The 20,140-nt window shown below is 48.4% G+C and overlaps 9 protein-coding genes across 9 annotated transcripts; 4 read left to right on the top strand and 5 right to left on the bottom strand.

Annotated features, from left to right (window-relative positions):
- Positions 1 to 223: 223 nt before the first annotated feature.
- On the bottom strand, positions 224 to 2,286 carry N7500_005915 (aminotransferase-like domain-containing protein; the record flags this gene model as incomplete). The annotated part of the gene is made up of 8 exons (XM_056677059.1): positions 224 to 481; positions 536 to 1,360; positions 1,415 to 1,491; positions 1,549 to 1,716; positions 1,771 to 1,813; positions 1,869 to 1,900; positions 1,948 to 2,017; positions 2,116 to 2,286. 8 exons carry the CDS (start codon positions 2,284 to 2,286, stop codon positions 224 to 226), a joined length of 1,644 nt encoding a protein of 547 aa, XP_056532059.1.
- Positions 2,287 to 3,317: 1,031 nt separating this feature from the next.
- On the bottom strand, positions 3,318 to 5,286 carry N7500_005914 (uncharacterized protein; the record flags this gene model as incomplete). The annotated part of the gene is made up of 4 exons (XM_056677058.1): positions 3,318 to 3,951; positions 4,009 to 4,946; positions 5,048 to 5,170; positions 5,245 to 5,286. Coding segments are annotated over 4 exons (1,737 nt in total), but the record flags the coding sequence as incomplete, so codon positions are not given.
- A 1,557-nt stretch (positions 5,287 to 6,843) lies between these two features.
- Positions 6,844 to 8,175, top strand: N7500_005913 (uncharacterized protein; the record flags this gene model as incomplete). Its single annotated transcript, XM_056677057.1, has 5 exons — positions 6,844 to 7,005; positions 7,061 to 7,168; positions 7,218 to 7,609; positions 7,667 to 7,731; positions 7,778 to 8,175. 5 exons carry the CDS (start codon positions 6,844 to 6,846, stop codon positions 8,173 to 8,175), a joined length of 1,125 nt encoding a protein of 374 aa, XP_056532057.1.
- A 597-nt stretch (positions 8,176 to 8,772) lies between these two features.
- N7500_005912 (T6SS phospholipase effector Tle1-like catalytic domain-containing protein) lies at positions 8,773 to 10,880 on the top strand (the record flags this gene model as incomplete). Its single annotated transcript, XM_056677056.1, has 2 exons — positions 8,773 to 9,538; positions 9,616 to 10,880. 2 exons carry the CDS (start codon positions 8,773 to 8,775, stop codon positions 10,878 to 10,880), a joined length of 2,031 nt encoding a protein of 676 aa, XP_056532056.1.
- Positions 10,881 to 11,358: 478 nt separating this feature from the next.
- On the top strand, positions 11,359 to 13,692 carry N7500_005911 (IQ calmodulin-binding motif protein; the record flags this gene model as incomplete). Its single annotated transcript, XM_056677055.1, has 5 exons — positions 11,359 to 12,126; positions 12,196 to 12,709; positions 12,758 to 12,889; positions 12,960 to 13,352; positions 13,418 to 13,692. The coding sequence occupies 5 exons, from the start codon at positions 11,359 to 11,361 to the stop codon at positions 13,690 to 13,692; spliced, it is 2,082 nt and encodes a 693-aa protein (XP_056532055.1).
- Positions 13,693 to 14,229: 537 nt separating this feature from the next.
- On the top strand, positions 14,230 to 15,767 carry N7500_005910 (putative 2-methylcitrate dehydratase (PrpD); the record flags this gene model as incomplete). Its single annotated transcript, XM_056677054.1, has 2 exons — positions 14,230 to 14,560; positions 14,629 to 15,767. The coding sequence occupies 2 exons, from the start codon at positions 14,230 to 14,232 to the stop codon at positions 15,765 to 15,767; spliced, it is 1,470 nt and encodes a 489-aa protein (XP_056532054.1).
- A 93-nt stretch (positions 15,768 to 15,860) lies between these two features.
- On the bottom strand, positions 15,861 to 17,298 carry N7500_005909 (alpha-ketoacid dehydrogenase kinase family protein; the record flags this gene model as incomplete). Its single annotated transcript, XM_056677053.1, has 2 exons — positions 15,861 to 17,034; positions 17,105 to 17,298. 2 exons carry the CDS (start codon positions 17,296 to 17,298, stop codon positions 15,861 to 15,863), a joined length of 1,368 nt encoding a protein of 455 aa, XP_056532053.1.
- A 489-nt stretch (positions 17,299 to 17,787) lies between these two features.
- N7500_005908 (uncharacterized protein) lies at positions 17,788 to 18,160 on the bottom strand (the record flags this gene model as incomplete). The annotated part of the gene is made up of 4 exons (XM_056677052.1): positions 17,788 to 17,875; positions 17,931 to 17,999; positions 18,055 to 18,095; positions 18,146 to 18,160. The coding sequence occupies 4 exons, from the start codon at positions 18,158 to 18,160 to the stop codon at positions 17,788 to 17,790; spliced, it is 213 nt and encodes a 70-aa protein (XP_056532052.1).
- Positions 18,161 to 18,644: 484 nt separating this feature from the next.
- On the bottom strand, positions 18,645 to 19,630 carry N7500_005907 (urea carboxylase-associated family protein; the record flags this gene model as incomplete). Its single annotated transcript, XM_056677051.1, has 2 exons — positions 18,645 to 18,841; positions 18,895 to 19,630. 2 exons carry the CDS (start codon positions 19,628 to 19,630, stop codon positions 18,645 to 18,647), a joined length of 933 nt encoding a protein of 310 aa, XP_056532051.1.
- Positions 19,631 to 20,140: the final 510 nt, after the last annotated feature.

Genomic DNA, 20,140 nt, shown 5'->3' with positions numbered 1-20,140 from the left:
TTCTTTCGATTCGATATTGAACTTCGGGAAGATGTTGACTGAATAAATCAATAAATCGACCAAAAGAGGTAAAATTGAGAATGAAGCATGTTCCCTGGAACACAAAAAGCAAACCCTTCTACAAAACCGCGATCTCTATCATCTAAAATCGCAAAACTACCAGCGTTAATGCATCCTCCTTGTAATCAAGAAGATTCGTCAAAATCGTAGGCCAGGAACCAATTTACAGACCAAACTGCACGCGCAGAGCGTCAGCAAAGCGCGAAATAGCCTCATCAATCTTCTCCGACGAAGCAGCTGCGAACGTCGCACGGAAGAACATCTTTTCTTCGACAGTGTCATGGTCAGGCTTGAACCAGCTGCCGCGAGAGAGGAGGACACCTTGATCTACAGCGGACAGGAAGATCTCTTCTTCAATAGAGGCGCGAGTCTTTCCTGCGGCAACACCGGGGTGCTTGTGCCAATCGATTTCCACCCAGTGCTGATTAACAAATTAGTATTCTCCAGTTTAAAAGGTGAACAGAATAAAACTTACGAACATGCCAGCCGCGGGGGCTTCCCAGTGAGCGATTTCGCGGGGCAGGTGCTTCTCACAGGCGTGAACGAGCGAGTCACGACGAGCAGTGTACGACATGCGCAGGTTAATCAGCCAATCCAAGTATCCAGAGTGGCCCCAGTGCTCATCGAGCAGTTTGAAGAGCGTGATCTGAGCAATACCGCTAGGGTTCTGCGAGGAAACCTCGAAGGTACGGATGAAGCGCTCGACGATCTGTTCGGAGGCGACGATCCAGCCAACCCGGGAACCAGGCGAGATGACCTTGGAGAAGGACTCGAGGCGGACGACACGACCATCAGTGTCCATGCTCAGGAACGAGGGGACAAGTGACTTGATGAACTCCTCGTGGGTGGAAGGGGGAGGGACTGGGGAAGCGTCCCCGCTGGTGTAAGGTTGCATCTGCAGGAAGTAGTATGGCTCGTCCTCGATGATGATGAGATCGTGCTTCTGGGCGACCTTGTACACTGCATGGCGACGTTCCGCAGACTGGGTGGCACCAGTCGGGTTCTGGCCTGTCGGGATGGTGTACAGCACATACGGCTTGCGTGCACCCCGGGCAGCGACGTCCCAGTTGCTGAGGATTTCGTCCATTTTCTCTGGGATGAGGCCTTCCTCGTCCATTGGGATGCCCACGGCCTTGATGCCCAGGGGGAAGGCGGTCTCGGCGGCGCTAGCGAAGGTATATTCCTCCATGAGGATGTAGTCTCCGCGCTCACAGAAGACGCGAAGAGCAGTGTCCCAGGCATAGGTGCTGCCGGAGGTCAGGGTGCATTGCCAGTCGGAGTAGGGAGGGCTGTGGATGATCTGCTTTATTTAGGTCTCTACTGAGGACTGAGAAGTCTGGCATTTTGTACTTACTTCGGTATGCTCTGTGACAAAACGAAGCAATGGCGCAGCTCCAGTAGCTTGTCCGTAGTTAAGGGCAATCTCCAAGTCTAAGGAATCGGATCAGTCATGGCCATTTCTAATGCATGAATAGAATGGAGACTCACCGTAGTTGCTAGTTCCTTCTTGGATATCATGCTTTCCGGCACGAAGAACCGTGCCTGACTCCCGAGTAGCCTCCGGGGAGAATCCCGGGGCAGTGGGAACTTTGATATCCAAGTGCTCGAAGGGGAAGTACTCAGGTGATGGCAGTCCACCACCAAGGGAAATAAGACCTTTGAAACTCAGTTAGACTATTGATCGAAAGAGAAAGTATTCCGAAGTATTACCTGGGGTTTTCAGGTAACGAGCAGCAGTCTTCAAAGTGGACGCCTAAGGAAAGTGAATTAGCAAGAGTGGGCTTCGCATTGCGCAATTGAGTGCGAACCTTGCGAGACTTGGCTTCGAGTGAAAAATGGTCTAGAGTCGAATGGAAGTAAGCATAAGTGGCATAATTGTGATAAAACCGGTAGATTCGGAATGGGCAAAGGTAGCCATACGCTCAAACCGCTTAGCCTTAGGCTTAGTATAGCAGATCTAATGGTCCCAAACAAATATCAGCAATCCGCGTCCTGCAATTGAGTTCCTTCACTCATATTCTCGTCACGTCTATGCCGAATATAGAATGACCATACCGGGCTCTTAAACATATCACTGTTGGATGCCGCGGCCACGCCGGTGGGGATCTTGGCCATCTTCTCTCTCCATGCCGGCACGCCATTGACGGTCAATGGATCCGGGACAGGGACAGCCGAGGTGTCGGTGACGCCCACCAGGTTGACATCTAGAGCTGTCGGTGGACTCATTGTGGTTTGGCGGTGTAAATGTGGAATGCGGAATCGGAGGGGTATGCGGGGGGTTGTGCGGAAGGGTGTATATAGCGGATTGGTAGGATTGGTCTGGTATGTCTATGAGCTGAGCAAAGTCAGGCTATATATAAAGAGAAACCGAAGGTGCTACAGAGGTCGGCGAAAGCGGAGCGGAAGTTGATCTCTCTCCATCCCGAGAGCTTTCTCCGAAGCACATGACTCATTTTATAAGATAAGAGATATGATCTTTCGAAGGTTTCCATACGAATTTTGGGGTCAATAGGTACGATTTCTGTGGATTGTATGCACTGACATGTCAAAGGGCGCGGGATTTTGCTTTTTAATTGGATTAGTTTTAGGTATCTTTTGGGTCTTGCATACAAAATATACAGATGCTGTGCGTTTTCTTTGTCACATCTATGCGCAATATAATACTTTTTTTGGCCTTTTCACTTATTAAATGTTACTTCTTGAGTTGTCCTTTTCTCATATTCGCCCCTACTAGTGTATGTAGCTAATAGTGGTAACTAGGTAGACTAGGTATAGAGGGTGAAAAAGTTGAAACATACAGATAGATCGTTCCATGAATATATATTATAGCAACGGGAAAGCGATTCAATATAAATTATATCTATGCATATATTTTATAGGATAATGGCCAGGATGGAGTGTTGATGTTTCCTGCGCAACACCTATGGCTGGTCTTTCGGACATGAAACACCTGATGTCAACCATCTCCCCCCATATCTCATGCTGAATGGAAGCCCAACGATCCATTGACCTACACTGAGTGTTGTTGAATGACAGTCTCTAAAGATGTCGATCACCGAAGAGTGGGCAACCCCTCTAGGACAAAGGGATCTGTATCTTTGTATGGGACGTACAATAGCTACAGCAGTACTACACAAAATCCAGGTTTCGGAAGATATAGAGCTACAGACCCAGGTCAAGGTAGAATCGAGTACTTTTCGACCTTCTTCTATCTCTAAGTACTCTACAACCTCTTATACTCTCCGAGTTCCATGCTCTCACGAGCTCCCCACATATTTGCCGGTAGTCCCGTCAAGCTGGGCTTCCAGCACTGCGGCCTTGCCATCCAGAACACTTTGAATAGCTTCTGGAAGTTTCTGAGCGAGCTCAGCAACAGTCGAGGCACGGCCAGCCCATAACTCCCCACCTGCCGCGGCCTTGGCAATACCAGCATAATCTGGCGTAGGCGCAAAGGAGATGTTAAGGTCTTCGTTTGTAGCACGAGAGCCGTCTCCTTCGGGGTGAACGAGCAGCATGCTACGCCTGGGGGCATTCCAACCCTTGTTATTCAGCACGATTGTCAAAATAGGGATTCCATAGCGGCGGGCGATCCAGTACACAGATCCCGGCACCGAGAAGAGGAATGTTCCATCGCCGACCACCTGGCAGATAAACTTGCCCTTCCCACGTCCTCCATGCTGCATGTCACTGGCAAGCTTGATACCAAGTGCACCACCGCCAGACCAGCCGAGACCACCACCTCCACAGTTGATCCACGACTTGGGTTGGGTAGCTGAGACTTGATCCGCAACAAAGTGGCTCATGGTCACGGCCTCGATTGCCCAAATAGTATCAACCGGAACGCCCTGGCGGACCTGCGCCATGAGATAGTTAATGTTCAAAGAGGCTTCGCTGCCACCCTCCGGGACTACAGCCAGATCGGAAATCTCTTGTCGACGCTACGAATACTCCTTGTCTCGGTGTTGGCCCATAGTGAGATTCTCCTCGGAGGTAATGAATTGCCGCAGAGACTCTTGAGAAGAAACGTAATTGTTGATCTGTTTGAGCGCCGTGGAAGCGTCGGCGCGGAACGTGGCCATTGAATTGATATAGAAAACCGGAATCTGCTGCTTCAAAGGGTCGACATCAATGTGAATGATTTTGGCCGACGCAGATGGCTTGAACTGAGTAGGCACCCAAGGGACATCACAGTCTATCACAAGGATTAGATCGGATGCCCCCACCGCGTCATGGCCTGGATATCTCAATCCCAACCATCCGGGGTGATTAGCAGGGAAGCACATGTCGCTACCACCAGTGTCTAGCACACGGATCCCCTTGAAGCTATCTGCCAATGCGACCAGCTCAGCCACTGCTTCAGATTTCCTCCCAGAATAACCAGTAATGATAAGAGGGCTCTTTGCCGCGGCAAGCTCAGATGCGATTAATTCAACGCCGGAGGTTGGCAGGGCAGCCGGTAACACAGGACCCCAGACAGCCTGGTTCAAGTGATACGGCTCGATATCCTCCTCCATGACCTCTCGTGCGCCAGCAAGGTACACAGGCCCCTGTGGGTCACTAGTTGCGAATTGCAAAGCGCGGTTGACAATTTGCTTAACATTCTTGCCGGACTTGATCTCACCCGTGTACCGACAATACTGGGAGACGATTTGCTTCTGATCCGGCACGTCTTGAATCCAGTGGATATACTCCGTGCGTGAACCTCGCATCTCACCCTCGATTGTGTAAGGCGATAGACCGGCAAAAATCAGAACCGGGGCGCGTCCGCATGAGGCATTGTGAACTGCTGCTCCGAGTCCCTGTGTGCCGACATCGACATGGACGATTACTGCTTGTGGCTTTCCAGTCAATCGGGCATAGCCGTCTGCCATGGAGAGCGCCACCATCTAACGAACGCATTTGATCGTAAGCGGGGCTCTCATTCATACCGACTCTAACCGTAGTGCCGCTACCCTTGGTGGGTCACATGATGCAATTGTTAACGTACCTCATTGGGACAGGTAATGATCGTAGGGAATTCGTCTTTCTTTTCTTTCTGGCCTTTTACCATCGCCTCCAGGATGGATGGGTGGTCTGATCCCAAATTGACAAAGACATGGCTGACGCCGCCCTGGGGTTGTCGAGGTTAGAATTCAATGGATGCCAAGTACAGCTGCTACCACAGAGCACCTATGTAGTACATACCTCCCAGAGGGCTTCAAAAAAAGCAAAAGATGCTGTATAAACCCTTTTGTTATGTGAGCAAGAACATTCCTCGATGTTTGTAATGTGGAACTTCATACATGGCTGAGCTCTATACTATAAAAGGTCGGATAGCAGGAAGAAGGTGCTGGTTGTCTGTGAGTATTTGTGTCTCAAGAGCAAAATGGAGGGGAAGGTCATTGCTAATAAAGATCAAGATCTGTGAAGCCTCCAGTTGGGATATCGGCCACAACTCCGAGGGCGGGGGCCCGAAGGAACACCGACTGCCTTTCAAGAATTCAAATATATATTTCTCGGTTATAACTGATTTGAAAGGAACATCTCCGATCTTGATCAGCTCCATGTTTGGGCCAATAATTGCGGCCATTCGATGAACCGCGGTTGATCAGGCTTGTGCCGGGAATCAGTCTCCGAACTACATGGAAGATCTCATATTGGGTCTACAGCAGTAAAGTCATGAGCATAGCCTACCTTCAAGTCTATGAAAACCCATGATTGACGATTGAGCACACCCGTAAAGCAAGGAAAGCGAATTTGGTTCAAAATGAGATCTGTAATAAGGAACCGTAGAAGGAACTATTACATAGGACTTCATCCAAATTTCAACAGTAAGCGCTATCTGATCTATGAGACTTTATGTCCAACATTGTACTCAAGGGATTCATTCGTTCATGTTATATATATATACTATTTGAATATTCGGCACCAGCTCACTATCCCCACAATGAAAATGAACACCAGTCACTCAGAACTCTGTTGGACACTTTTCCCAACATAGCAGTGGATATATAGCCATCTAGTTAATATAAAATCGGAGTTTGACCCAGGGCAGGGTTATAACATATTGTATTTTTCTCTTTAGGAATAGTTAAATGGCAGTCATGAATTGTACACAGCCAATTGTCGACCAAAATACAAGATGAATAATCCTTATTCCTAAACAAAAACGCCCCTTTTGAGGCCACAAGATCTACCGAGCACATCGGAACCCGCTTTAGATTGCCCATATACGATCTCGGCAAACTGTCCCCATTTCGCTAGTGGGATAGATCGTGGGAAGCCACGTCAATTATAATTGGTCAAATAGCTTCTCGGGGTCCCCTGTATTCATTACCTAGTCCCTCCTAAGGAAGCCCAGATATTAATTTGGCGTGATAGGCATTCATCGCGTACGGCTTTGGGTTCAAATTCGGCTAGGACCTGTGGGCTATACGCCCCTGTGTCGCTATAATCGCTTATGCTTCCTTCCGATCAATCTAGGCGCCGAAATAATGGGCGCTGGCTGTGGATAATGTTACAAAAACTCACTAACGCTGGCTTCGATGGGTCCTTCGCTACAGAGTGTCCGGGGATCTTGGTCAATCTCGAAAATATATGAAGTCTTGATTCCCTTATCGTCAACAGCTTCTGGATAATCTTTTCTTTGTACTCTTTCCCCCCCTATCTTGGTGGTCCTGTATCATCCAAAAAAAATATTAATTTTTTTTCCGAGTACCCGCTTCAAGTGCGACTGGGATTCGAATTACGGAGGCAATGAATGAATGACTGGGCCTTTCGATTGAAAATTAGAGCAGGATCATAATGGGAGCCTCAATGCCTCTTGTGGGCCGAAGTCTCGCTATCTTCGTCGTCGCAGTCGTGATGATGTCTATCTCCATTGTGACGGTTTTATTACGAACTTTTGTGCGATTAAATGTCATCCATGCGTTTGGTTGGGATGATGCTTTGATGGTTGCTGCATTGGTACAGTGATCCTGTATGATGTGCTATGGTGTGGTAGGATCCTAATTTGCTATAGATTCTTTTTATACTTTTGAATGCCTGCTGCATGATTGGAACAATGCATGGGGTAGGGCACACGAGTACAGATTTTACCAGTATGGAGGTTTACAAGAAAGCACTTGTGGTATGTGATACTCCTATTGGGAAATCTCCCTGCTAAATGTCTTGTCTAGTGGTGGTGGCTTGGTCAAATGCTCTACATCTGGGCCTCAGCAGTTGCCAAAATATCAATCGCCGTTGCGCTTCTCCGGTTGGCCATTGCAAAGTCTTACCGAGTGATACTTTGGAGCATTATCTCTGTTGCCATTGCTATTGGACTAATGTTCTGGCTTGTGCTACTCCTCGCCTGTAATCCGATCTACTACTTTTGGGAACGAGTGGATGCAACCAGCACCGGAACATGTATACCCATGTCCACAATTTTGGATATTGCGTATTTTTACAGCTGCGTGACTATATGTTGTGATGTAGCGCTTGGCCTGTTACCCGCTTTCCTCGTCTGGAAACTGCAAATGAATAGCAGGACGAAGCTTGCAGTAGGAGGAATTCTCGGATTAGGGGCCATGTACGTGATATCGGACCCGGCCGTTCTGAAGAGAACTTGATTGCTAACCATACACAGTGCGGCTGTAGCAGTGATATGCCGACTTCCCTTCTTACAATTTTATCCCGATGAGAATTTCCTTTGTATGTCAGCCAAGCCATTTGTCTCGCAAAATCTAACATTCTCCAGACTCTACCTACCAGATCGCCATCTGGTCTCTCATTGAGACCGGCCTCGGAATTACCGCAGGCAGTCTGATCACTCTCCGACCATTATTCCGCTGGCTCCTGGATGCAAATTCGACTCATAACCACAAGTCACCCCTCCAAGGAAAATATTCAAAGCCATACCGACTGTCCAGTTTGCAAAGTCAGGCCATCAGAGAATCGCAGAACACGAAATACTGGCGCCCCGATGTCGACCCCGACAACAACAAGAGTACAATTGTTGCGGTTTCGTCGCAGCGGAAAAATAAACTCAACCTTAGCAACAGCAGCCAGGAAGCCTTAAACCCCGAGCCGATCTCGCCAAATCATGTCACGATACAGAAGACCTTTGTACAAACAGTTACAGAAGGCAAAAATTAGGGTATCTTACAATGTACAAGGATTATTGATTCACTTAGACCTCTGGAGTTTTAGCGCATCTGTACAGCCCCCCCTCTCCCCTGATCAGGATCAACCATATACCCCGGCTTTTAGCACAACAACCCTCAAAAAGTCCATCTCACGTATTTTTATCTCAGGTGCGGCCCTCCCGAGCAAGTCTATAGCTAGACCGCCTTGTTGCTGATCTTTGCACCCTGAAGATAAGGCTGAGCATGTGGGGCTGACGCAGCTGGGGCCATCTGCATCGATGCCTGAGCTACTATTGGCTTGGCTATGGTAAGCTGATCCTATGAAGTGCTTTCATCCTTGTCGCAGCTGAATAGAACACGAACAACGGGGCACCTAGGTGACTCGAAATCGGGTTAGGCTTCCCTGGGTGGCCTTGAGGGCCGTGAGGCTTATGCAGGTGAACAAAATAGATGATTCAAAGCGATCTCGAGATGGATCCCATTCGTGCAGCAACACTAATAAAAACCTAAACAAGAGTGTAAATAAAAAAATATATAGACAGACTCGTACCCACCTACTAACTTTCTTCATCTCCACATCCACATTACAATCCATCGTACTTGCACAATGTCTCTATGCTCCGATGTTCACGAGCCACCATATAAAGTCCGACAGAGAAGGGACTCGATGGCTCGACCAATCCGCAAGCGCATCATCATTTGCTGCGATGGAACATGGCAGTCCGCCGTCTCGGGGAAGAAAAACGTCCCATCTAATGTGACACGTCTCTGTCGCGCCCTGAACAGTGTCGGGACGGACGAACAAGGAAACCAATGGCAGCAAATAGTCTGGTATGATTCCGGAATTGGCACAACCTCAGGTCCTTTTGGAAAAGCGATCGAAGGTGCCGTTGGCTTAGGACTGGAAGGAAATGTCGTCGAAGCGTATAACTTCTGTGTCCTGAACTACAGACCCGGCGATCAGATTATGTGTTTTGGTTTCTCAAGGGGCGCATTCACGGCCCGGGCCATTGCCGGGTTGATCTCGGATATTGGTATTTGCAATAAACAGGACTTGAACCGATTTCCCGATCTCTGGAAGGTTTACAAGAAGAATAAGCCCGGCGAGCGGTTCTATTGCAGTGACCTCTGGTTTGAGTGGATGGATGGCAAGGCCGATGAGAACCAGGGCGCTCGGGGCGAGACTTTTGTATTTGAAAAGCGTCCCGAGGGCGATTGGGCTCAGGAGGGGTCAAGGGATGTCGAAGTTGTTGGCGTCTTTGATACGGTCGGCGCTATTGGAATGCCTGAGGTACTGGGAGTCAAGCTACCATCATGGCTCTTATGGTGGTCGCCGCACAAAGGTGGTTGGGAAAACGTTGGACTTTCACCTAGTAAGTATCCTGAACTATTTTTTGTCTTCTTGTCCGAGGGTTTCATGGTTGATAAAATACTGACAAGCGTTCCTCAGATGTCAAACATGCGTTCCAGGCTTTGGCCCTCGATGAACACCGCAACGCCTTTTCGCCTACCCTATGGTATCTCCACAAGTTTGGAAATGTCACTTCAGAGCAGATACAAGCCCAGAAGAAGATTATTGATCAGAAAGCTCAAGAATGGGACGAAGTCTTACAAGATGCGATCAGCCTCAAAGGTAGCGGCAGGGCTAGTGATGAGGACGTTAACAACGCAGCTCGCAAGCTAAACGAGACAGCTAGATCCTTGAACCAGGAGACTCGAAAGCTCATCAAGCTGGAGGATGACCACAAGCACCAACGTCATCCCCGAACATTGAAACAAGTGTGGTTCCCCGGTTATCACATTAACATTGGTGGAGGTTCGAGTGAAACGCTCGAAGATGAGGGTGACATGGAAGAAATGTCTAATATCACCTTCTACTGGATGTTGGACCAGATCAGACCCTACCTGTCTCTCAACGACGAGGCTCTTTCTGATGAGAGAGAAGAGAGAGAATATCATATGTCGACACTTGTCGAAGACACAGTCAATAACGGGTCCCTGGTAAGCTGGGCTCAACGCAAAGCTGCAGCAATAACCTCTGTTTTCAAACGTCCCTCCGCCTCATCTGTCAAGTCTGTCGAAAAGCGACGCGGCTATGGCTGGGGAACAGGACCACTGGAAGACAGCTTTACGGCATTTTACTACGCCAACGGCTCGAAGAGACGCACACCTGGCGGCTATGATCCTTTCGACAAAGAAGGAAATCTACTGGGGGAGACCTTTGAGTTTATTCATCCAGTGGTGGGATTTAGGGAGAAGCAGATCAAAAATTATACACCCATTGGGCATGATGTCAAGTTTGGGCGTCGGAAGGCCGTTGACGAGAAGGGCCAGCCTTGTTATGTCTATGACCTGGGGAAGGCACGCAATCCCTTGCCCGAGTGGCGCTTAGGGGGACTTGACTCTTATGAAAGGATTGCTATCACTGGAAAGGCTGCGTACGATTATGTCGACGAACTAGATCTGTATCTGGAGACTGGGGTCAAGACATCCCGTCGGTCTGTTTGGGGAGCTCGAGATATTGACCTTGGGATTGAAGTGCCTAGAGTCACTGAGCCCGAAACCATTGGGTCCAGAGCTGGGAGTGTGCAATCGGAGTTTAAATCGGAGAAATCTCAACAGAGAAGCTTCGAATGGACGGGCTTTGGAACCAAAGGAATGCAGTTGAGGAGCTCAGAGATCTCATACACGGAGGAGACAATAACTGTGATGTGATTGTGATTTCTTTCAACAATGTACAGAAAAGAATGTATTGGCAGGTATATGTGGATGGCAACCCAAACAGGTGTGCCTTTGATTCGGACAGGGCTTTATGTATAGTTTCGTGAATATTTTATTTTATAATGATAATTACAGTCTGAGGTCCTCTGCAATTCTTGGTATTGGCATAGTGTTTGATATCTCCCAAGCATACATCAGTCAGACTCAGCGCAAAGATTGTAGACTTTCTATAGATCAAGCCCTATGATCAGGAACAATAATGTACTGTTTATCTTGTGGGGTATTCGACGTCATAGGGCTGAATATCAAGTTCGAAAAAGGCTGGGCATTCCAGAATAGACCAAATGATTAGGCACCACAATTCTTTTCGACTGATTGATTTTCTCCATCTAGACCCATTTATCTCATAGACTACGCAGTCGAAGCCTCTTAGAAGCGAGAAATCTTAGGGCTGCCCTACGTCATCTCAGTCATGAATGGTATATTCCACCCGTGGAACGTTTCTGGAACAATATTGAACTGCTTTGAACTTGTCAAGTTACTTGCTGCTATTTGCTCTTTTTCTGTCGTTGGAATTATTTTGATCATTCGACAACCCCCAAGTTTCAATCGAATTCAATACAAAATGGTATCCCGCAAGGTATACAATATGTGTCAAGGGCAGACAGTGACTTCAGAGTTAGCTCGTGACCCATCGCAGTGTCCGCAGAAGGTCTTCCATGAGCTGTTCGAGAGTCATCATGCGTCGCGTACATACGAGGGCAGAGAAGAATCAGATATCGACAAAGCATCGGAATGGGAGACATTGAATGAGCTGCAGAAAGCTCGCGCTTGCGGGAACTTCGGGTCCGTGGAAACCAGTGATCTATTTCTAAAGGTGAATTATTTTGATGTATCAACGATGAGGCAGGAGAACCTAACAGATGTTAAACAGGTTTATCATGACGCCTTATGTTGTTTAGAAAAGAACCCAATGTCAGGGGTTGTATCGCCCCAGCTGATGGGGAGCACAGGAGTTCTACCACTGACGATTGTCGCCCCGTTACCTGATCTCTGTCGCCATTTAGCGAATTGTATTGTGCGTGCTGAACATGAAGTCTTTTTGGGTACCAATTTCTGGATCCACTCGGACGCATCAACATTAGTGACGAATGCCATTCGGGAACTTTCCAAACGAGCAAGCGAAAGGGGACAGAAAGTAGTTATGAAGATAATCTATGATCGTGGAGATCCTCGTCAAGTGAGTGCTCTTATAATATGTATCGGTTACGATCTGCAGAGATGGTTCTAACTGCTAATGAAACCCTAGGCATGGGACAATAGATTGAGTGTCCGCGAGGACCAATATGTCGGCGGAAAGGTGAAGCTACCCGCTGCGAGTGAGATCCCCAATGTTGATCTCCAAGTCATCAACTTCCACCGGCCTGTCTTTGGAACCTTCCATGCAAAGTTTACTGTTATTGACCGGCGGATGGCTATCATACAGAGCAGCAATATCCAAGACAATGATAACCTTGAGATGCTAGCTCACATCGAGGGGCCGATCGTTGACTCTTTCTATGATACTGCTCTGTTGTCGTGGGGAAAGCTTCTCGACCCGCCATTTCCACTCCTGAACTCTCCAGCGAGGGATGCTCCGATACCATGCCACGCGACAAAGAACAATGATATGTCTACGGAGAATGGAGATGGGCCTCTTCCTGAGCATACTACAAACTCTCCATACTATGATAGGGACCTGGAACAAGAGGCCCGGAGAGTCAACGGATGTATTTATCCACAAAGTGACGAAACACGCACACAGGCTGTCAGCCGTCATCTTAGTATGTGAAGTTTGTGGAATGTTTACGACATGCCTAACAAGCAACCAGATACCACTATCCAGCCCGACACAACAGGCGATGCACCAGAAACCGACCAGGATAATATGTTCAACCCTTATATGGTCCTACCTCGCCACGAGCCCTTCGCAATGGCAATGGTGAACAGGGAACCATATGGGTGTAAGTCCAGACCACAAAGACAAGGTTCCTCAAGCAGCCGAGCATGACTCTAACTCCCCATTTCTTCAAGCTCCAAACCATAGCAGCATCTACACCCCGCAAAATTCAGCGTGGCTGTCCGCAATCAATAACGCCCAGCATTCAATCCTCATTCAGACACCAAACATGAACGCCGAGCCTCTAATAGAGCCACTCATTGACGCCGCCCGTCGCGGCGTCATGGTGTCTTGCTATCTCTGTCTTGGCTACAATGACGCAGGCGAGCTCCTCCCGTTCCAAAACGGAACCAACGAAATGACTGCGAACAGGATGTACAACTCGCTTGATACCAACGAAGAGAAATCTCGTCTGCGAGTATGCTATTATGTCGGCAAGGACCAGACTCGCCCGATTCATAATAGCTTCAAGAAGCGGAGCTGTCATATTAAGTTGATGATCGTTGATGAGCAGATTGCGATTCAAGGTGAGTCCCAAAAACACCAGGAGAGAAACATGTTTCATCCAAGTATCTAACATTTTTTTTTCCAGGAAATGGAAACCTTGACACCCAGTCATTCTTCCACAGCCAGGAAGTCAATGTCCTTATTGATTCTAAGCTCGTTTGTCAAGCTTGGACGGAGTTGATCAATCGCAACCAAAATACTGCTAAATATGGCGCTGCGAGTGAGAAGGATGGCTGTGTTCATGATCCTGAGACTGATGAGATTCCGGCTGGCTCGATTGGACCTGTGCCGGGTCGGTTCAGTTGGGCCAAGGGGGTCATTGGTGCTGTGCAGCGAGTGAGAGGTGTTGGGGGATTCTAGAAGTCCATTTGCTCATGTGCTTGCTTCTATTGGGACTTTTTGATAGAGCGATTGCAAATTATGTTATGAGCGCTTTTGACAATCTGAATGATCTTTGGGTTCATGGATATACTCAGCTTTAGTGTTGGGGTTTGATCTATCATCGACGATATATGATAATAATGGATTTTATCTAGCTCTTCTAGAGGACTGGAAACAGTCCCTTCCCATCTACTCTAATTGTACAACATTAACCGAGGCGAGATGAGATAGGAGGGCATAAAATTGACAGTAATGATAACGGTTCTCACCGAGGTAAAGGAGCAACAGTGGACCAATGCTTATAGCGAGCTGTCCGAAGAGGGTGACATAGTGTGACTACAAGGCCAATAACGCGACCGGGTGATTTCAAGAAATCCACCGAGGACTTCTACAACATGTACAACATACTCTGCACCGAACATTGCCAAAATGATACATTTCATCGTCTCCCCACTTTCACAGCGTACCAGTCCCAGAGTAAACCAAACCTCGACTAAAACACCCATCCATACATAAATGTCTCGTCCATATGACCAACCAATAATCGAGATAGTGGAATATGTCTACCACTACACCCTCGGGCAAGACGAAGAAGCGATCTTGAAATGCGCGCGGACAGCGCTACTGGACGCAATGGGCTGCGCCATCGAGGCAGCAGCGACGAGCACCGAATGTCGAAAGCTGCTCGGTCCCGTGATTGAGGGGACAACAGTGCCAGATGGATTCAAAGTCCCAGGAACAGAGTTGCAGGTCGATCCCGTGAAGGGGGCTTTCGATCTGGGTGTCCTGATTCGGTACTTGGACCATAATGATGCGCTGGGTGGTGCGGAGTGGGGACATCCTTCAGGTATGGGTTGTTGACGACATGGGGATGCGAAATATGCCCGTGGGACTAATATATGGATTTCATTGCAGATAATCTCGCTGCTATAATCCCAGTCATGGATTGGTTATCGCGTGCAGGTTTGTCTGGTCGGCGGGCGCATGATGGCCCGCCATTGACTATGCAGATGCTGCTCATCGCTCTAGTCAAGGCGTATGAAATACAGGGGTGTTATCAAATGCGGAACGCGTTTAATGCTTATGGAATTGACCATGTGGTACTTGTCAAATTGGCTTCTGCTGCTATTGTTTGTTGGTTGCTTGGAATGGCAGAGGAGCAAGCTATGGCGACTATTTCTCATGTTTGGATGGATGGCCATCCCAACCGGGTGTATCGATCCGGCGAAAATACTATTCCGAGAAAAGGGTGGGCAGCAGGCGATGCGGCGAGGAGAGCTGTGCAATTGGCTCTACTAATACAGGACGGCCAGCCTGGTTCGCCGGGGGCGTTGAGTGCAAGGCCGTGGGGGTTTTTGGAGCGGACTTTTGGCGAGGCGGGATTTGTACTTCCACGACCATTTGGCTCGTGGACTGTACAGAATGTGCTGTTCAAAAGTATGCCAGTAGAAGGGCATGCGATCTCGGCTGTGGAGGCAGGAATTTTGCAAGCGCGTCAATTTGGACAGAAGGGCCTGTCCGACCCTCTTAACCAGATCAAGCGAATATATCTTCGAACGACTGCTGCTGCCTTTTTGATCGTGAACAAACATGGGCCGCTGCAAAACGCTGCTGATCGTGACCACTGCATTCAGTATGTGGTTGCCTTGGCTTTCTTGAAGGGGAGTCCGCCAGAGGCTGCGGACTATTTAGACAAAAGCCCATGGGCAAATAGTGAGGAGCTTGAAGCCCTGCGAGAAAGGATCGTGGTGCAGTCCGACCCTAAGCTCACGGAAGACTACTTGGATCTGGACAAGAAGAGTATTGGTGCAGGCATGACGGTCCATCTGGCAGATGGGTCCTCGTTGCCTGAAATACTGATTGAGTATCCCGTAGGACATGCGCGGAATCCGAAAACACCAGCTGCAGTACAGGAGAAATTTTTCCAAAATATGGGGCTTATGTTCTCTGCAGCAGAGATCAGTCGGATATTGGGTGCTGTTCAGAATCCAGATACCTCAATCTCGGATTTCATAGACATGTTTATCCAGCCATCGACCAAGGCAAGATGGTAGAAGGCAAAACTATTTGCAGGGATCATGGGTCGCGTGTACTAGCCAAAAAGGATGATCTTGTTCAGGGTATCTAGTGCTGGCGTTCGCTTCTCTTCAATCGATTCTCCCAACCCCCTGCAGCGTCAAATAAACATCTGTTCCCCATCCCCACAGACTTTGTACCGCAATACTGCCGCCGAAGTACTCAGCGTAGGCTCGGCCGAGAGGCAACCCATAGCCAAGACCTGCAATACTGCTGATGTGGCCACCGCCAGCAGAGATGGTGTTCAAGGCATCCATATTGCCATTGTCTGAGCCCTGATAGTCCATATCGGAGAAAGTCGTAAAGCTGTACGACCAGATATGGGGTAGAACCTCAGGTGGAATACCACCGCCACGGTCACGGATACGAATTGTGATACTTTGAGACGAGGGAGCGGAGTAGCCGATGGTTTCATTCTCATTAGTACCGGCAAGCTCTGAATCAAACTCGAAGCCAGCATCGGCATCACCCGGGACCTTAGGCTCATGTCCAGGCACATCTGGAGCAGCAGCGATCGTCACCTCAATGGGCTCACGCTCATTCCCATTTTCAATAGTTGCCCGGAATGCGTTCTTCAACAGCTCTGTAATAATGTACTCCACATGTACAGGGATATGGGCAAATGTGGCCTCAGGCTCACCGCCAATCTTCAAACGCGGTCGCACTCCGTACTTGAGCTCACAGATTTCTCCAACGAATTCCTCGCATAGCCGGATGATGCGTGCCGGCTGCAACGCCGTATCGATGACGCCGATATAATTTGATGGAATTGAGTTATTTGGCGCAGGTGCATCAGTGGAATCGGCCAGGTTATCACTGATGGGCTGAGAGGCATAATGAAGAGCTAGATGCTGCTCTGCGATCAATCGCGTACCGATGCGCGCACGTAAATGCGTGTCCAAGAAGCTCGTCACGTCAGCCGGGCTAACATATTTCCTACACTCCAAAAATCCGCGTGCAAGGACGGGGATTGTATTTGTATGCGTTTGTACGAGGTCTGCTAGTACATCCCCAAACTGTTTCTCTTCTTCGAGAGTCGTGATGCGGCGCTGTTGATATGGTATGAGGGTCGATAGCGAATGGAGGTAATTGTGGTAGATTTTGGAGACATGGGGGTTTGAGACGACGATAAAAGGGAGGTTTCTCAAAGCTTGAATCCGAGAAGCTAGTCGGGCGGGGAGGAGGGAGAGTGTGAAGTTGGCAGAGGCTAGAAGAGCCTCCTTATTCAATGGTGGGCGGCCGTGCCTAGGGGATTAACATAATTTAGCATAATTTCCTTCTGCTTTGGTGTGAACTGTATATGAATATGACTGACTTTAGCAGGTCTGCAAGTGTCAACGGCCGACGGGGACTTGCAGCCAGCTGCGCAACATGGTCTTTGGCAACTTCGAGTGGGCGACCTGCCCAGTTTTCACTCTGCGTGGATGTTTGCCGACGAAGGCGATGTGCAATCGGAAGGGCTCGGCATCCAGGCCGAAAAGGCATCGCTTTAAGTATTGAGGTTGTCATTGTGAATTGCCATGAGATAGAGATCAGTGGAAGTTCACAGTGAAACCTCGGGACGGAAGATCTGCACCGGTGCGGATATCATCGGTCCAACATTGCAGATCAACAGGGGTCAAGACTTCAAAAGTTGTTATTTTTCACTTAAAGATATATGTTGTATTTTATGTTGATTTCTCATGGATATTGCACAGGGCTCATTCAAGTTTAGATTCATACACCCTATGGACATAAGTCAAGCTGATAGTTGGATTCAGGAAAAGCGCTCCATCTGTATGAATGCCTGTACCTCTTTTGGAAAAGGGACTCATAGGATGCACATGGCATCTTGGATGAAAGCAGATCGCATAATTGGTATCAAGTCATCTCGCTGAAGCAAAATAAAACAAAATCATAAACAAAAGAGCCCCCAGGTGTCGTGTTTCCATTTGGTCATAAGGCGGAACATTCACAGCGACTGCAGTCTTCCGTCCTAGCCATGTTGACTAGGGACATTTATTGAGTCTCCACAGCACCGTCCTGCTCAACATGGACATGTTCAGTAGATTCGAAGGACTGGACGTTGTCATCAGGGAATTCGACACTGTTGTTGATCTATATATTAGTACGCGCCTGGCATAGATCCGACCAACACTTACGTGAAACCTTTGATGATGCTATATTCATGCCTGATGACGCCGCCCTTCTCCCTAGCGGTATCCTTGGCCCTGAGAAGATATATCAGTATCAAAATCCCTTGAAGATGATGGTAATGCAACACACTTTTCCAGTTCCTCGACGGGAGCATCGGCCTTCAGAGTGATCTAAGGAGATGTTAGTCCGGATAAATACTTCGAAATGAAGTTGGACTCACGTTGTAAAGAGGCATGGTGTCAGACAGTGGGATGTTAGAGTGGAGAAAGAAGGGAGATCGAAAGAAAAGAATTTATAGGAAGGGAGAGGGGCTGAGGGGGGTTTGAGGCTACACTTTATTTTTTTGGGGGGGGAACCTTGGAAGATGCTTTGAAGCAGGTACCTTCCATACCTCTTCCAATCACTCTTTATCTCTCTCACCTTGTCACACTATCTATAGGTATGTGCATGTACATGTATACCTAGGTAATGAATACTTGAAATGATTTGTCAGTTGGTGATTGGTATCCTTGTCTTACATGGACTTTGAGAAATCTCTTTGAAAACTGGATTTTATATCATCCCTTGCTAATCTCGTTTCTGTATAATTCTAATGCCTTTCAAAGGGGAGTCACCATTGATGTAACAACGCAAGACAATGACATCATACCTAAACGCGGGGCAATATGTCTTGCATACTATTCAACGCTTCAATAAACGACTATGATTTTGTGATTATCTTAAACTCCGATGTAACCATCCTCGTTGCGGGAAGGCATCTTCATCCCGTGCATTCCCTTGTACTTAGGGCTTTCTGGAGCCGTCCACCCCTCCAGGACCTTGTCATCTGCCAGTTGATATACCTCGACACCTAATGGACGGCAAGTGGCTCCCATATCACCCTCCTTATCATCCCAACCCCAGTTGGATAAATCACCTAAGAGTATCATTAGCATGAAAATAAGACATTCGTGTATGACGGTGCCATACCGCCAGGGCATGCAGATAGCGCACAGAGAACATCCACTTCTGCAAAGAACTCAAAGTATTCGCCCGCTTTTGCAGGGGAGGTCTCCATAAAATATTTCCCATCCTTATCTAGCCCCGTCACTTGAAACACATTCAAGACATCGTGGACGTCCAGCTCCGTCAGTCCATGGGGGACGACAGAGCGAGTCAAGTTCGAATGACAGTGGAAGTCAAAGGTCTCTCCACCCATTAGCAAGTTCACGTAAGGATCACATCGAGTGCCCATCAAATCATGCACCCGCCCTCCAAATTGCGTAGTCCCAAACACAACCTCTGGGTTGCGCTTCCCATCTGGTCCAAGCACGTCATGCAACTGCCCGCCACCCAACGAGTCACCCGTGATTGTTACAAGGGGCCGCAGGTACGGCAGGTTTGACCACAGTCGATCACCCACTGAGACGTGGGAGGCGTGGATCTGTCGGGTACGCGCAGCCCACATTCGTTCTCGGGGGTTATTTGCGTTCCAGATATTCAGGTCGCCCACCTGGGGTCCCTTGGGCGTGGTCAGACGGCAGATGTGGCCGGCGGGAACGATCCACGCTTGGGCGGAGCATGGTCTGATAGTAAATGATTCCTTTGGGATCCGTGCAGAGGGGGTAGATGCGGTTTCAGAGATTGACCGGTACAACTGCGAAGTTGCATGAACCCCCGAATCGGGCGGTGCTGTGTAAGCTGGGGGTGGCTGACGTGTAGACATTGTACGCGCTTTGCGGGACTGTATAGAAATTGGATGCTACACAAAGTTCTCGTAGACGCGGTGCGAGATTGGATTCATAGAATATGGGTGGAAGATATGGAGGACTTTATAGCTCTAAATAATCGGAGGATTCCCGATATCAACAGTTTCGGCCCCGCATGATGGCCGCGAAGGGAAATTACAGCCTACAATTTCTAAAGAAGTGCATTGTGTGAGATAGGGAGCGCTATCGGGCGGAACCTAGTGCCGTAGACTGAAGGAAAGCTCAAGCAGCGGGGTTCTCTCATGTCTCATGGCTCGAAGTGGAGCCAAATGGCCGGGCCGGTGGGGGATGGAGATTTCTGCCTCAGGCCAAGACCGAAGATAGGTTGATGCCTTAGGCCTGAAAGCATCTGATATCCTGACTAAGGCTTATCCACTCCGCTTTGGCAAAAAAATAATTACTGCTAATTTTCTAGCCGTTGGGGAAGTCCTCTGTCTTGCGCTCGCTTTCTTTCTTTTGATAAAACC

Source organism: Penicillium coprophilum, assembly GCF_028826855.1.
Source record: "Penicillium coprophilum strain IBT 35676 chromosome Unknown utg000004l_segment0_segment0, whole genome shotgun sequence".
NCBI classification, from domain to species: Eukaryota; Fungi; Ascomycota; class Eurotiomycetes; order Eurotiales; family Aspergillaceae; genus Penicillium; species Penicillium coprophilum.
Note: the sequence above shows the minus strand (reverse complement) of the source record. Positions and strands in the feature narration are given on the sequence as shown.